Here is a 15,012-nt window from a genome sequence, read left to right as displayed (position 1 = left end):
CAATGTGATATATGCCATCATGTGCCAGCAATGCCAGTCTTCCATGTATATTGGCCAAACCGGACAGACTCTACACAAAATAATAAATGGACACAAATCAGACATCAAGAATTGTAACCTTCAAAAACCAGGAGGAGAACACTTCAATCTCCCTAGATACTCAACAACAGACTTAAAAGTGGCAATTGTTCAACAAAAATACTTCAAAACCAGACTCCAACGAGAAACTGCAGAGCTGGATTAATTTGCAAACTGGACACCATCAAATTAGGCCTGAATAAAGACTGGGAATGGATGGGTTACTACAAAAAGTAATTTTCCCTCTGCTGATACTCTCACCTTCTTGTCAACTGTTGGAAATGGGCCACCTTGATTGCATTGGCCTCGTTAGTACTACAAAAGTAATTTTCCCTCCCTTGGTATTCAACCCTTCTTGTCAACTATTGAGAATAGGCCACTTCCACCTTAATTGAATTGCTCGTTAGCACTGACCACCCCCCCCCGCTTGCTAGGGCAACTCCCATATTTTCAGGTGCTATAATACTGTATTTTTCACTCCATGCATCTGATGAAGTAGGTTTTAGCCCATGAAAGCTTGTACCCAAATAAATGTGTTAGTCTCTAAGGTGCCACAAGGACTCCTGGTTGTTTTTGCCAATGCAGCCTAACATGGCTACCACTCTGAAACCTCAAAAAGAAAAGGAGGAGTTGTGGCACCTTAGAGACTAACAAATTTATTTGAGCATAAGCTTTCGTGAGCTACAGCTCAATTCATCGGATGCATTCAGTGGAAAAATCTCCCCACTGTATTTTCCACTGAATGCATCCGATGAAGTGAGCTGTAGCTCACGAAAGCTTATGCTCAAATAAATGTGTTAGTCTCCAAGGTGCCACAAGTCCTCCTTTTCTTTTTGCGGATACTGACTAACACACGTCTGCTACTCTGAAACCTGTAATCTGTAACCTATCATTTAAATCATCTTCTGTACCTGATGACTGGAGGATGGCTAATGTGACATCAATTTTTAGAAAGGGCTCCAGAGGTGATCCCGGCAATTACAGGCCTGTAAGCCTGACTTCACTACTGGGCAAACTGCTTGAAACTATAATAAAGAACAATATTGTCAGACAGAGATGAACATAATTTGTTGGGGAAGAGTCAACATGGTTTTAGTAAAGAGAAATCATGCCTCACCAATCTACTAGAATTCTTTGAGGGGGTCAACAAGCATGTGGACCAAGGGGATACAGTGGATATAGTGTACTTAGATTTTCAGAAAACCTTTGACAAGGTCCCTCACCAAAGGCTCTTATGCAAAGTAAGCTGCCACAGGATAAGAGGGAAGGTGCTCTCATGGATTGGTAACTGGTTAGATAGGAAACAAAGGGTAGGTATAAATGGTCAGTTTTCAGAACCGAGAGAGGTAAATAGTGGTGTCCCCCACGGGTCTGTTCTGGGACCAGTTATATTCAATATATTCATAAATGATCTGGAAAAAGGGGTAAAACAGTGAGGTGGCAAAATTTGCAGATGATACAAAATCACTAAAGATATTTAAGACCCAGGCAGACTGCAAAGAGCTACAAAAGGATCTCTCAAAACTGGGTGACTGGGCAACAAAATGACAGATTAAATTTAATGTTGGTAAACATTGGAAAGCACAATCTCAATTATACATATAAAATGATAGGGTCAAAATTAGCTGTAACCACTCAAGAGAGAGATCTTGGAGTCATTGTGGATAGTTCACTGAAAATATCCACTCAATGTGCAGTGGTAGTCAAAAAAGCGAATAGAATGCTGGGAATAATTAACAAAGGGATAGATAATAGGACTGAAAATATGTTGCCTCTATATAAATCCATGGTATGCCCACATCTTGAATAGTGTGTGCAGATGTGGTCACCCCATCTCAAAAAAATATTTTGGAATTGGAAAAGGTTCAGAAAAGGGCAACAAAAATGATTAGGGGCATGGAATGGCTTCCGTATGAGGAGAGATTAATAAGACTGGGACTTTTCAGCTTGGAAAAGAGACGGCTAAGGGGAGATATGATTGAGGTGTATAAAATCATGACTGGTGTAGAGAAAGTAGATAAGGAAATGTTATTTACTCCTTCTCATAACACAAGAACTAGGGGTCACCAAATGAAATTACTAGGCAGCAGGTTTAAAACAAATAAAAGGAAGTATTTCTTCACACAATGCACAGTCAACCTGTGGAACTCCTTGCCAGAGGATGTTGTGAAGGCCAAGACCATAAGAGGGTTCAAAAAAGAACTAGATAAATTCATGGAGGATAGGTCCAGCAATGGCTATTAGCCAGGTTGGGCAGGAATGGTGTCCCTCACCTCTGTTTGCCAGAAGCTGGGAATGAGTGACAGGTGATGGATCACTTGATGATTACTTGTTCTGTTCATTCCTTCTGGGGCACCTGGCTTTGGCCACTGTCAGAAGACAGGATACTGGGCTAGATGGACCTTCGGTCTGACCCAGTAGGGCCATTCTTATGTTCTTATCTCTTCCTTAGGCCATGCCCACGCTACAAAAATTATGTCAACTTAAGTTACATTGGCATACAGCAGCCGCAGTTATTACATCGCTTGTGCGCGCTATGCTCCTTGTGTCGGCACACACCTCCTCACCAGGAGCGCTCATATTGATGCATAGTGCAGTGCACTGTGGTTTGGTATTCCACTGTGCAACTTGCCACCATGCAACACAGGATGTTTTGGGAAGTTTTTGCAATGCCTCATGAAGCAGAAACGGGTTGCATAGGTGTGACTGGGAGCATTGGGTCAACTTCCCATAATGAAGTGTTCTCCATCCCATAATTTCATCTGCATCCCATAGTATTTCACACCTCTTCAAAATCCCCATAAACCCATGTGTCCCTCCTTACTGGCCACCATCTCTGACAGACACACAGAGCGTGCAGAGCTTTGCATTATTATCATGAGCGTTGCAAGCACAGGGTGCCTGATCTTGCAGTATCTGCAGAGCCCGAAGAGGAGCTGCGGGGAACACGATATTTCCTTGAAGACTAGATCACTGTGGGACACAGACAGAAACAATTCAAGGTTGTTGGTGGCTTTCATGGAGAAGCTGTGGATGGTGGAACACCAGTTCTGGGCCTGGGTAACAAGCACTGACTGGTGGAATCGCATCGTCATGCAGGTTTGGGATGACTAGCAGTAGCTGAAGAATTTTCGGATGCACAAAGACACATTCCTGGATCTGTGTGCCGAACTTGCCCCAGCCTGCCAGCGCAGGGACACCAAAATGAGAGCTGCACTGACCGTGGAGAAGTGAGGGGCAATTGCACTGTGGAAATTTGCAATGCCCAATTGCTACCGGTCAGTGGGAAATCATCTTGGAGTTGGGAAATGCACCATGGAGGCCACTGTCATGCAAGTGTGCAGGGCCATTATGCACCTCCTGCTACGCAGGACACAGTGGATGGTTCACAGCAATAGGCTTCGTGAACTTTGGAGGGTCAATAGATGGCACGCACATCCCTATTTTAATACCAGACCACCTTGCCACAGAGTACATCATGGTAATGCAAGTGCTGGTGGATCACCGGGGATGCTTTACTGACATCAATGTGGGTGGGTCAGGGAAGATGCATGCCGCAGGCATCTTTAAGAACACAGGACTGTGCAAAAAGCTGCAAGCAGGGACTTCCTTTCCCAACCAGCAGATTACCATGGGGAATGTTGAAATGCCAATAGTGATCCTGGGAGACCCAGCCTACCCCTTGTTCCCATGGCTCATGAAACTATACACTGGCCATCTTAGCAGCACCAAGGAATGCTTCAAATATCAGCTCAGCAGGTGAAGAATAACAGTTGAATGTGCCTCTGGTTGTTTGAAGGGTCATTATTTACTTACAAGATTGGACCTCAGTGAAAAAAAATCCCAATGGTGATAGCTGCCTGCTGTGTCCTGCATAATATCTGAGAGTCAAAGGGGGAAAGTTTCCACCGTGATGGAGCTGGAGCTGCTGTATACTGAATTTGAACAGCCAGATACAAGGGCTATTAGAAGGGCTCAGTGCAGAGCGATGTAGCTCAGGAAGGCTTTGAAAGAACATTTAATAGTGAGCCAGAACAGTGTGCTCTACCTGGCCATGCTATTTTGCAGCCTGCTACGATTCTTGTGGTGATTCTGTGTGTGTAGAAATAGAACATTGCCAATGCACCTATTATTATATAGTCTTGAATGAAGTTATGGTTTCTGTGACAAAATGAAGTAACAGGAAATTGGTGCTTATCAGACGTGCTCAGCACCAGACAGCACATGTTGTGAACAATAAAGATGAATTTTGTTCCAAAAAATGGATTTTTATTCTGTAATATGAACCAGGCAATTACAAAACCCTTTGAAACTTAATAAATTAAGGGAACAGAACTTATGAAGGGGCATGAAAAAAACATTTTAATTTCAGGTACACATACACCAAGTATGGCTTTCACATGTCAGTCTATGTGTAGCTGATGGTCTGTAACGTCCCTTGGGGTGGAGTGGTAGGGGTGTGCAGTGACCCAAGCTCCCTGTAAGCTGCGCGGATGCGCAGCAGCCTACTTAGCACCATGCAGGTGCTTAGGGAACCCGGCTGGGGACCTGCCACGGCCCCCACCTAGCCCGGCCCCCAACCTGCCATGCGAGGTCTCCCCCGCCCAAACTCACCCTGTGGACCGGACCCAGCCAGGGCCCTCCCCTGGCCCGGACCTGCTGGGGCCAGGGAGGGGCACCTATCCTGCAGGCCCAGCCCTAGAGCTCCCGCGACAGGGATAGGTGCCTCTTCCACTCCAGCCCAGTTGCTGCTGCAAGGAGAGAGCACTGGGGTAGGGAAGGGGAGGGGGAGGGGAAGGGGGAAAGAGTTCTCTCTCCCTGCCATAGCCCCGGAGCACCTTCCTGCACCCAAAATCCTTCATCCCAAGCTCCATCCCAGAGCCTGCACCCCCTGCACTCAACACTCTGCCCCCAGCCCTGAGCCCCTCATCCCTAGCCCTGCCCCAGAGCCTGCACCCCCAGCCGGAGCCCTCACCCCCTGCACCCCAACCCTCTACCCCAGCCTTGAGCCCCCTCCCACAGGAATCCCTCGGCCCCACCCCCACCACATGAATTTTGTTGTGTGCACCAATATGAAGGTGATGTGTCACACATCACCTCCATACTGGTGCACACAACAAAATTCAATCTGCACATGGGTGGGAAAAATTAGAGTGAACACTGGCATGAGGAATGTTGAGGGGGGTGAAGGGAGGAGACATTGAGTTCTCTATGGGCTGCAGAGGGAGGCGAGCACAGGATTCTTATACCTGCAGGTCTACCAGAGTCAGTGCAGCAACTCTGCTGCATGAGAAACCCCATTATGTCCTAGTGCATCTCCCTCTCCTTTTCCTGCTTGGACTCCCAGGCCTTTCTCCTCTCAACTCTTCCTTCTCCATGCTGTCTGAAATGGTCATCCTCCAGGCCCTGGTCTCATTCTCTGATGCAGCACAGGCTTGCATGATCTCCTGGAATATGCCAGCAAAAGGCCTCTTCTTTCTCTTCCTTATCTGGCTCAGGCTTTCTGCGGGTGTGGAGGAGACCCTGAAGGCCACAATGGCAGCAGCTGCAGGTACAACACAGAGAGGTACCATTGTCAGTGTATTCACAATGGAAATCAAAACTTAGGATACTGAACTCACTTCCCTTGCTCCCCAAAAGTTGTAAGCAGTACATTCTCACATCTGCTTAGGCTTGACAGAGCACAGCACCAGTCACAGCATCCTGCCATTGTGAATATGGCCCTCAGGAGGGAGGAGGTAGGGGAAATAGCTCACAAGCCTGAGTATATGCGTATGGGGCAATGAGACTGAACACTAGCACCGTTTTCCACAGGCAGGGGTGATTTTAGCTGGTATCTCACTCCTGAGAGTAACAAAGGCAGACAGCACAGCTGCTATTTGCATCCTGAAGCCACCCAGGCCCTTCTTAAAAAAGGGAAGGAGAACCTGGGGAACTACAGATCGGTCAGCCACATCTCAGTCCCTGGAAAAATCATGGTGATCACGAACAGTCAACATGGATTCACCAAGGGCAAGTCATGCCTGACCAACCTGATTGCCTTCTATGATGAGATAACCGGCCCTGTGAATATGGGGAAAGCAGTGGACATGATATATCTTGACTTTAGCAAAGCTTTTAATACAGTCTCCCACAGTAGTCTTCCCAGCAAGTCAAAAAAGTATGGATTGGATGAATGGACTATAAGGTGGATAGAAAGCTGGCTAGATTGTTGGGCTCAACAGGTAGTGATCAACAGCTCGATGTCTAGTTGGCAGCCGGTATCAAGCAGAGTGCCCCAGGGGTCAGTCCTGGAGCTGGTTTTACTCAACATCTTTATTAATGATCTGGATGATGGGATTAATCACCAGCAAACACCCTCAGCAAGTTCGCAGATGACACCAAGCTGGGGGGAGAGGTAGATATGCTGGAGGGTAGGGATAGGGTCCAAAGTGACCTAAACAAATTGGAGGATTGGGCCACAAGAAATCTGAGGAGGTTCAACAAGGAGAAGTGCAGAGTCCTGCACTTAGGATGGAAGAATCCCATGCACTGCTACAGGCTGGGGACAGACTGGCTAAGCGGCAGTTCTGCAGAAAAGGACCTAGGGGTTACAGTGGACAAGAAGCTGGATATGAGTCAGCAGTGTGCCTTTGTTGTGAAGAAGACTTATGGCATATTGGGCTGCATTAGTAGGAGCATTGCCAGCAGACTGAGGGAAGTGATTATTCCCCTCTATTCGGCACTGGTGAGGTCACATCTGGAGTACTGTGTCCAGTTTTGGGACCCCCACTACAGAAAGGATGTGGACAAATTGGAGAGAATCCAGCGGAGGGCAACGAAAATGATCAGGGGGCTGGGGCCCATGACTTACGAGGAGAGGCTGAGGGAACTGGGCTTATTTAGTCTGCAGAAGAGTAGAGTGAGGGGGGATTTGATAGCAGCCTTCAACTACCTGAAGGGGGGTTCCAAAGAGGATGGAGCTCAGCTGTTCTCAGTGGTGGCAGATGACAGAACAAGGAGCAGTGGTCTCAAGTTGCAGTGTGGGAGGTTTAGGTTGGATATTAGGAAACACTATTTCACAAGGAGGCTGGTGAAGCACTGGAATGGGTTACCTAGGGAGGTGGTGGAATTTCCATCCTTAGAGGTTTTAAAGGCCCTCCCAAGAAACCTTCAGTAGAGGATTGCAGAGTACCTCCATCCAAGTTCCACTGAGATCTCTACGAAGGATTCTGGGCACATAAACTGCTCCACGTGGCCCCGCTCTTGGCTGTTTCACTACCTCTTCTAGCACAAGTAAAAAAGGGTAAATCAACAGATGTGTCCTGTTACTTTGGGGGTTCCATCCCTGGAATTTCAAAGAAAATGGCATATTTACTAGAGGTTCCTTCCCCTGCATCAGGCTTCCCTAAGCAGGACTGTTGGGGCTGACTGGTGGAGTCAAAAACATGTTCTGGCTCACCAGGCAGCTACATTTCCCCGGTCGCCTGGTTCCCATATTCCTCCTCCACCTCCTCCTCACTGTTCACGGCAGGGGTCTGTGACTTGGGCTCACTTAAAGTATCCACAGGGCTCTCGGCGGTCATAGTGAGATCTCCACCAAAGATAGCATGCAGCTCTTTGTAAAAGTGGCAGGTCTGCAGCTCCGCACCATATCAACTGTTGGCCTCTCTTGCCTTCTGGTATGCCTGCCCCAGCTCCTTGGCTTTCAGGAGGCACTGCCACTGGTCCCTCTTGTAGCTCTTCTCCTGCTGTCCCTGAGTAATCTGCTCATAATGTCCACATTTCTGTGACTGGAGTGGCACTGGGCTTGCACAGCCTCTTCTCCCACCAGGCCCAGGAGATCCAAAACCTCCTGTATACTCCAGGCAGGAGCACATCGGCAGCGTGTAGCCGGCGTGGTCAGCTGGGCAGTTACATTCAACCGTGAAGAGAGGCTAGGTGTGCTCGTCAAGCCGAGCAATCAGGGAAAAGAATTTCAAAAATGTGCACGGTTTTAAAAGGGAAGAGCAGCGTATTGTCCACATGACCCTTGGGCAGCTAATTCACAATGGCAACCAGAACAGCCATGTGGGGCATTGTGGGACAGCTCCTGGAGGCCAAGAACAGTTGATGTAAGTACCGTAGCATCTATGCTGATACTTCATCGACCTAACTACATCCACCTTGAATCTATGCTGCTTGGGGAGGTGGTGCTATTCAGTTGGTGTAGTGGGGCAGTTACGGCAGAAGAAGCGAAATTTAAGTGTAGACACATCCATAGGGAGGTCTACATAAACTGTCTTGCGTCGACCTAACCATGAAGTGTAGACTAGGCCTTAGTTTAAAGGATTTAAGAGCAGAAATCTTTCAATGGGAATTGCAATCCTAAAACTCCCTGAGGCATCTTAAGGAGCTTTATTAATTTTACCCAACTCTTGCATTGTAAAGTGTTTTCGAGACCTCAAATCTTGTAGCTCTTCTCTAAATCCTGTTTTCAACATCCTCTTTAAAAGCGGGAACACCAAAATTGAATACAGTATTCCAGTAGTAGTCCCATCAATACATATGCTAAGCTAATATCTACTTCTACTAATATAAGTAAAATTCTTGTTATAAAAAAAAAACCTATAAATTTTTAGATTTTTGTAACTTTTAATTCACATTTTGGTAAATCAAAAATGTAGGGCTCAGTGACCTGGCAGTGTCCTTTTGAATAGCTGTTGCATGTTACTCCAGAGGCAGTTGCCTGGCAATGTTAGGTGAGACAAATCAGTGTACTGTGCGTGCATATATTTAAAGCACTTTGGGATCTCTTTGGGATAAAAGGTAGTATGGAAATGCAAGAGATTATTTATTTTGCTTGTGTTCTTGCAGGGGAAATCAGATTAATCTTCCCAATATTGATCACCACCAGCACGTTCACCAAAACTACTGACTCTCACTGCTCTTTTTTCTTCTAGAGATCGACTTAGAACAATGACCAACGTCCTGGGTGATGCACTGGCTGCGGGCATCATAGCACATGTCTGCCGGAAAGATTTTGCACCAAAGCCAGAAAAAGTATGTATATCCATTTGGGAGAAAAAAAGAGGGGTGCCGGAGCTAAAATCAAATACAAAAACTGTGGGCAGGTCAGGGAGCAGAATTAAGAGTAGATCTTTCTTGTTTTTGCAGCAAGATCCAGTGAGCAACACAGAGAAGCTTTCTTCTGCCAAGAACTCCCTTCTCCAGCCCAAAGACCACGTGATGGAAATGATTGTAGAAACGTTGTCCGAACGAACAGGAGTTAATTACAATATCTGCCAGGTGTAATGGCCATAGCATTTTCATTCCCAGGAAGAGGATTTTGGTGCTAACACGTAGCCACTCTACTCTGTGTGTACATGTGGGCCTTACTGTGCACAAAAAAGGCAGAAAAATCCATTTTTGGGAGGCTTCAAAGAGCTACAGCAGCACAACTGTACTGGCCAGAAGTTAAACAGGAAGCAGCAGTGCCAACTGCTTGCGGCTTTAACCTGAGAGGCTACATCTATGAAGTCGTTGTCTTGACAGTCCAGAGCAACAGATTTTTAAAGGTTTCATGCCACTATTTTCTCAACACCATTTTCTTTTTCTAGGACAGAGGAATAGATAGTTATTAGAGAAGAACCTTAGCTGGTTGTTTTAAAAAGGGGCTGAGACAAGGCAGAGCTTTGTCACCTTCCAGCAATGGTCTTCACCCATTCTCTGTTCGCAATTGCTGTCAGTTTGCATTATGTTTATTATGCAGATAATTTTTTGACTATCTTATTTTAAAATTGTGGTTGGTAAACTTTTTTTATAGAGAGATTTTATATTCTCTAAAAATGGACATTTCAAGCAGACTTTCTGCTGTCATTCCAAATGTAATTTTGTCTTCAAGGAACAGGCTGTTTGGACATCTTTGGACACAGAATTTAGGAGCAGAGTTGTTTGGAAATGTTCCAATTTTTTCACTTGATAAGGCTCCCAACAACCATTCGTGGCTCTGTCAATGACTGCTCCAGCTAGTATGGTGAAGATGCAGGTACTAAACACAAGATTTGGGAATGAATGGCAAAATTTGCATGGTGAGAGTGGAATACAAGAATCAAAATCTTCTTTGGTTTCTTCATGATAAATCTGAACTAAATGCAAGCAACTGGAAACTGCATGTAGGGATGAAAAGGAAATGGAAAATACAATTTTATCTGGCTTTAAATGTTTTTTTAAAAATATGTTCAAGCACTAAAACAGTGCTTTTGAATATATTTTATTTATGAATCAATCTTCCTCCTCAAGTATAAAACATGTCATATGAACCAATCCTCCCCACATAATTTTTCCCCATCAGTGAGTTGACCAGATCCCAATAAAATTATGCTGATTTCCCAGCTGAGGACCTGGCCCTGTTTTGAATGTTGTTCCAAATGCAGCCTTAATAGATCAAGACCTTTTTTTTTTTTTTTTTGGGGGGGGGGGAATCATGAGTGAGTTTATATCCTTCTGGAAATATCATTCTCCCCCACCCCAGTGTATTGCTACCACTCCAATATAACAAAGCTCTGCCTTTCCCAAACACCCATTAATTTATTTTGCATTCCCTAGAAGGAAACACCCAGTGAATTCCACAAGGGCCTGATCTGACTCTCTTTGAAGTCTGTGGAAAGGCATGCATGGGGGTTTTGGATGCATGCAAGCGCCTGTTCCTTGCAGTACATAATAACAATTTAAAACAGTCATACTTAGACCTCAGTGGTTCTACTGAATTAGCAATCAACATTACCCCAAAAGAGAGACAATGGTGTGAATTCATGGTTTCATTTACTACAGTGCGCCGTGCAGAGGCTATTATTTCAAGAACAAAAATTTTATAAGCTGGATCTAAAATTTCTATGTATGATTCAATGTAATCTTCTGGGGTGTTTTTAATTTTTTTTCTGTTTTTGTAAGAAAAATATAAACTGCATCTTCTATGTGGCAAGTACAAAAGCAAATGCTATTAAAATTATGCAAATAGGTGTGTGCCGCCCAAACCCATATTTTCCTTTAAAGTTTATTTAATCAAAATGTCAATGACAGCTTTGGGCCTTATGATGGTTGGCCCTGCAAGGCTGCAATAAGAAAGTGTAAGCAGGGCCTCAGCGACCTTTGTAGGTACACAGCACCTAGCAGAAATCAGCCAGCCAGGAACGGACAGTTTGTGACAGTTGGGGACAGCAGATTTCATTAATTAAAAAAACCTTTTTATATTTTCAGAATCAAGACAACTAAAACCTACGTACCCTTGAGGGAAAAGGGACTGAGGATAAAGCCACTTTTGTAAACACTTGTTGCTTCATTTCAAGTTAGACTGAAAAGCTTTTTGGGTCATGGAGGCTGCCTCTAAATTCACCGGGACCTTTGAGAGCCACCATAATCCAAACAACCTACATACTACATACTATTAATTACTCTTCAGATCAAGAATTCCACTCCCTCCTGAAGATTGCAGGGAGGAATAAAGACCGCTAATATTCCTACACAAAATTTGAATTTGTTAAGAAATTTCTTTCATATTCTCAAATCCAAAATGGAATGAAAATCTTTGAAATTAAAAAAAAATACTAGTCTTATAAACCCTTTCAGTGCAGTTGAGGGACAGAGTCCATTGGTCCTAAGCCTTGTCTCGGAGGATAGGTCTACACAGTAACTAGCCACCGTGCCAGCCGACTTGGATTGTTTCATTGCTGAGTAGACTTCCAGACTCAGGCTAGAGCCCAAGACTGGGGCCCCTCTCATGTTACAGGGTCCTAGAGCCTGGGCTCCTGCCCGAATTGGGCAGTCTATACAGCAGTGAAACAGCCCTGCAGCCCAAGCCTCATGAGCCCAAATCAGCTGGCAGGTTTTTCTTTGCTGTGTAGACATACCCAGAGAAAGTTGCACCAATTCAACTGAAATTTGTTTAAAACCATAATAAGGATATCCCTAGCCCTTTTGTACAGGTATAACAAAATTAGTTTAGAATCAGACCTTAAGATAAACTGATGCTATTTTCTCTCAGACAGATCCAGTTCCATCCTAAATGCTGATAGACTGCATGATGGTACTGTCTTAATATTTACACAACTCTTCCGGGTACCTAAGGGGGGGAAAAGGCCATCAGCGGTGATCAAATTGCTCTCAATTCTAACACACAAACATGTAAGCTTATGTTGTATTCCAGAGCCCTTCTCTTAGAGAGCATCACAACTGGTGGTTGCTGCATCTGTTAACATGACAGTACGATCTGGTGGATGGGAAGAATACAGGCTTAAAAAGTAAAGCATTTGTTTTCCTGAAAAATTATTTACCCTAATAAAATGTAATGGCTCAGACTTCTAGGTGATGCCATTAAATTTATTTCTCTAATTTAGGGGAATAATATCCCAACTGAAGGGGAGAAACAACTTCAGGAGGGAACTTGGGTGCTGCCCAGAGTTCTATTTCATCAGGAAAAGTAATAGAAAAAGCATCTTTGTAAACTGAATTTCTTGCCAATTAACAGTCTCTGCCAAAGCAATGGCCACAAGGAAGGCAACTGAGACACAAAAACTAATGAGGTGGTAGCCTCTAGATCAAATGGGTTTTACCAATAGTTTATTCAAAACTACATTCATCTTCAAGCTAGCCACCCTATAACTTTTAGCACAGTGGTTACAGCACTCACTTGAGATGTGGGAGACCCACGTTCAATTCCTCTCTCTGCTGGAGGGGGAGAAGGAATTTGAACAGGGGGTCTCCCATCTCTCAAGAGGGTGCTTTAACCACTGGGCTAGAAGTTATTTGGTGGCACCACTTTTTACCACATTTCAAATGGGATCCGATCCAGTGGGTGAGACCCCTCCACAACTTAAGCAAATTTCTATTTTCCTCTGGTTTGTGAACTTCCTGAGGCTCAGGCAGGAGATAGGCACCTGGAGGCTTAGCAGGAGGTGGCAGTGTGCACGTTCAGAGGCAGGAATGTAGGCACTGAGTTAGTTTAGACACCTCTGGGGTTTGGCAGGAGTTTTGTGGATCACCATGGAGCCAAAACTGGGATTTAAGTGCCTAAACACCTTTGTGGATCTGGGCCTAATGTAAGTTGCCCCAGATCACACAGAGCTGGGAATTGAACCCAGGTCTCCATTGTTGCAGGCTAGGGCCCTAACCACTGGGCCATCCTTTCTCTAATTCTTCACTACAGGGCCATACTAGAAACAGCCCCATTCAAAAACCCCCACTTAAATAATATTTTTGATCCATTTAATAGGGACCACACATTAATATGGTTCAGTGCTTTATTTATTTATTTTTTAAATCAAAAATTGTACAGTTCTAAGAAGGCAAATGCCTTTAGGAAATACAAGTAAATTACATCAGCGTAATTATCTTTGTTCTTGATATAATTATTTTACAAGAGTATAAATTTTATTTTTACTACAAGAACTATATTCTGTCTAGCCCTTCTGACTGGCATTTCCATCCTTAAATTCTTTATTGATAGAACCATATATTATCAGTTCCATTATTATGCCTGGCATCGGGCTAACCAGACAGACATGGAGGGTGAGGTAGTATCTTTTATTGGACCAACTTCTGTTGCTGAGAGAGACAAGCTTTCTAACGATACAAGAGCTCTCCCTCAGGTCTGGTAAAGGTATTCAGAGAGTCACAGCTAAATACAAGGTCAAACAGATAGTTTAGCATCAGTAATTATCACATTCTAAAGGGGCCCTGTAGTAAAGGGATGTTAGTGTGTTACAGGCTGCTGGAATGCCATAAATCCAGTCTTTATTAAGACCATGATTTTTAGTGTCTAGCAAAGTTATGAATTTAAGCTCCAAAGCTCGTCTTTTGAAAGTGTTGTACAGGTGCCTTTGAGAATGAGGACTGATAGCCTGTATCTGACTATCCATTTGTAATTACCTGTAGCTGTAGCTCATGAAAGCTTATGCTCAAATAAATATTACCAACAGGAGAGTGGGTTTGTGTGTGTGTTGGGGGGGGGGAGAAAACCTGGATTTGTGCTGGATATGGCCCACCTTGATTATCATACACATTGTAAGGAGAGTGATCACTTTACATAAGCTATTACCAGCAGGAGAGTGGGGCAGAGGGAGAGAAAACCTTTTGTAGCGATAAACACCCATTTTTTCATGATTTGTGGGCATAAAAACAAACATCTTCTGTATTTTCCACAGTATGCATCCGATGAAGTGAGCTGTAGCTCACGAAAGCTTATGCTCAAATAAATTGGTTAGTCTCTAAGGTGCCACAAGTACTCCTTTTCTTTTTTCAAAATTATAATTTTCTATTATTACAGGTCTCATGCCATCAAATCTCTCAGGTTGGAATCCTCCCTGGATAATGCACTTTTTCTTTCTATTCATTAAAGACAGGTGCTTAGTGAGCTGTTTACCCTGTTCTCTAATCTTATTTGGTAGTCCATAACAGACTCCTTTCAATGCCTTCTTTTGTTCCCTATAATTGATCCCCAAGTATTCCTTAAGATCTTGTGCTTCCAAGTTGTCAATAATTCTAAAGCAGGTAATAGCACCTTTGGACTTGACTACATGCAAACTGGCACTGATTTAACTACATTCGTTTGTAAACAAACTAAGTTGAACTGGTGCAAGTCTGTGTGCAGATAAAGCCTCTGATTATGTGTCCAGCTCCCTCTACCCTTCCTGGTTATAGCCAGTGATTTTAATATTCCAATCATGCGAATCTTCCCATCATGTTTTTATTACCAACAATGTCAAATTTTCTTTTACACATGAAAGAAATTCCAATCCCTCCTGTTTAATACACAGGTTCCTGGGAATGACATAGAATAAATTAAATACATTTATTCCTTTCATGTCTTTTAATACTTTGATTTACATCCATGACACCTCGAGACCAAGTTACATATTCGAGCATATGAATGGTGGTTACTCCCTTAATGCCCTCCTCTGTCGCAGCTTAACACCTACC

At 44.1% G+C, this 15,012-nt stretch overlaps 1 protein-coding gene across 1 annotated transcript in view; it reads left to right on the top strand.

Annotated features, from left to right (window-relative positions):
• The window catches only part of LOC102937109 (excitatory amino acid transporter 5), an 80,623-nt gene extending 66,610 nt beyond the window's left edge, over positions 1–14,013 (top strand). Inside the window, exons 10-11 of the mRNA XM_007059377.3 lie at positions 9,000–9,099; positions 9,214–14,013. Coding sequence (XP_007059439.2) covers positions 9,000–9,099; positions 9,214–9,351 — 238 coding nt within the window. The 3' untranslated portion in view covers positions 9,352–14,013. The remainder of the gene's footprint in view (positions 1–8,999; positions 9,100–9,213) is intronic.
• Positions 14,014–15,012: the final 999 nt, after the last annotated feature.

The sequence above is a fragment of the Chelonia mydas genome, chromosome 25 (assembly GCF_015237465.2).
Source record: "Chelonia mydas isolate rCheMyd1 chromosome 25, rCheMyd1.pri.v2, whole genome shotgun sequence".
NCBI classification, from domain to species: Eukaryota; Metazoa; Chordata; order Testudines; family Cheloniidae; genus Chelonia; species Chelonia mydas.
The sequence above is the reverse complement of the archived record's forward strand: the minus strand, read 5'-3'. Positions and strand labels throughout refer to the sequence as shown.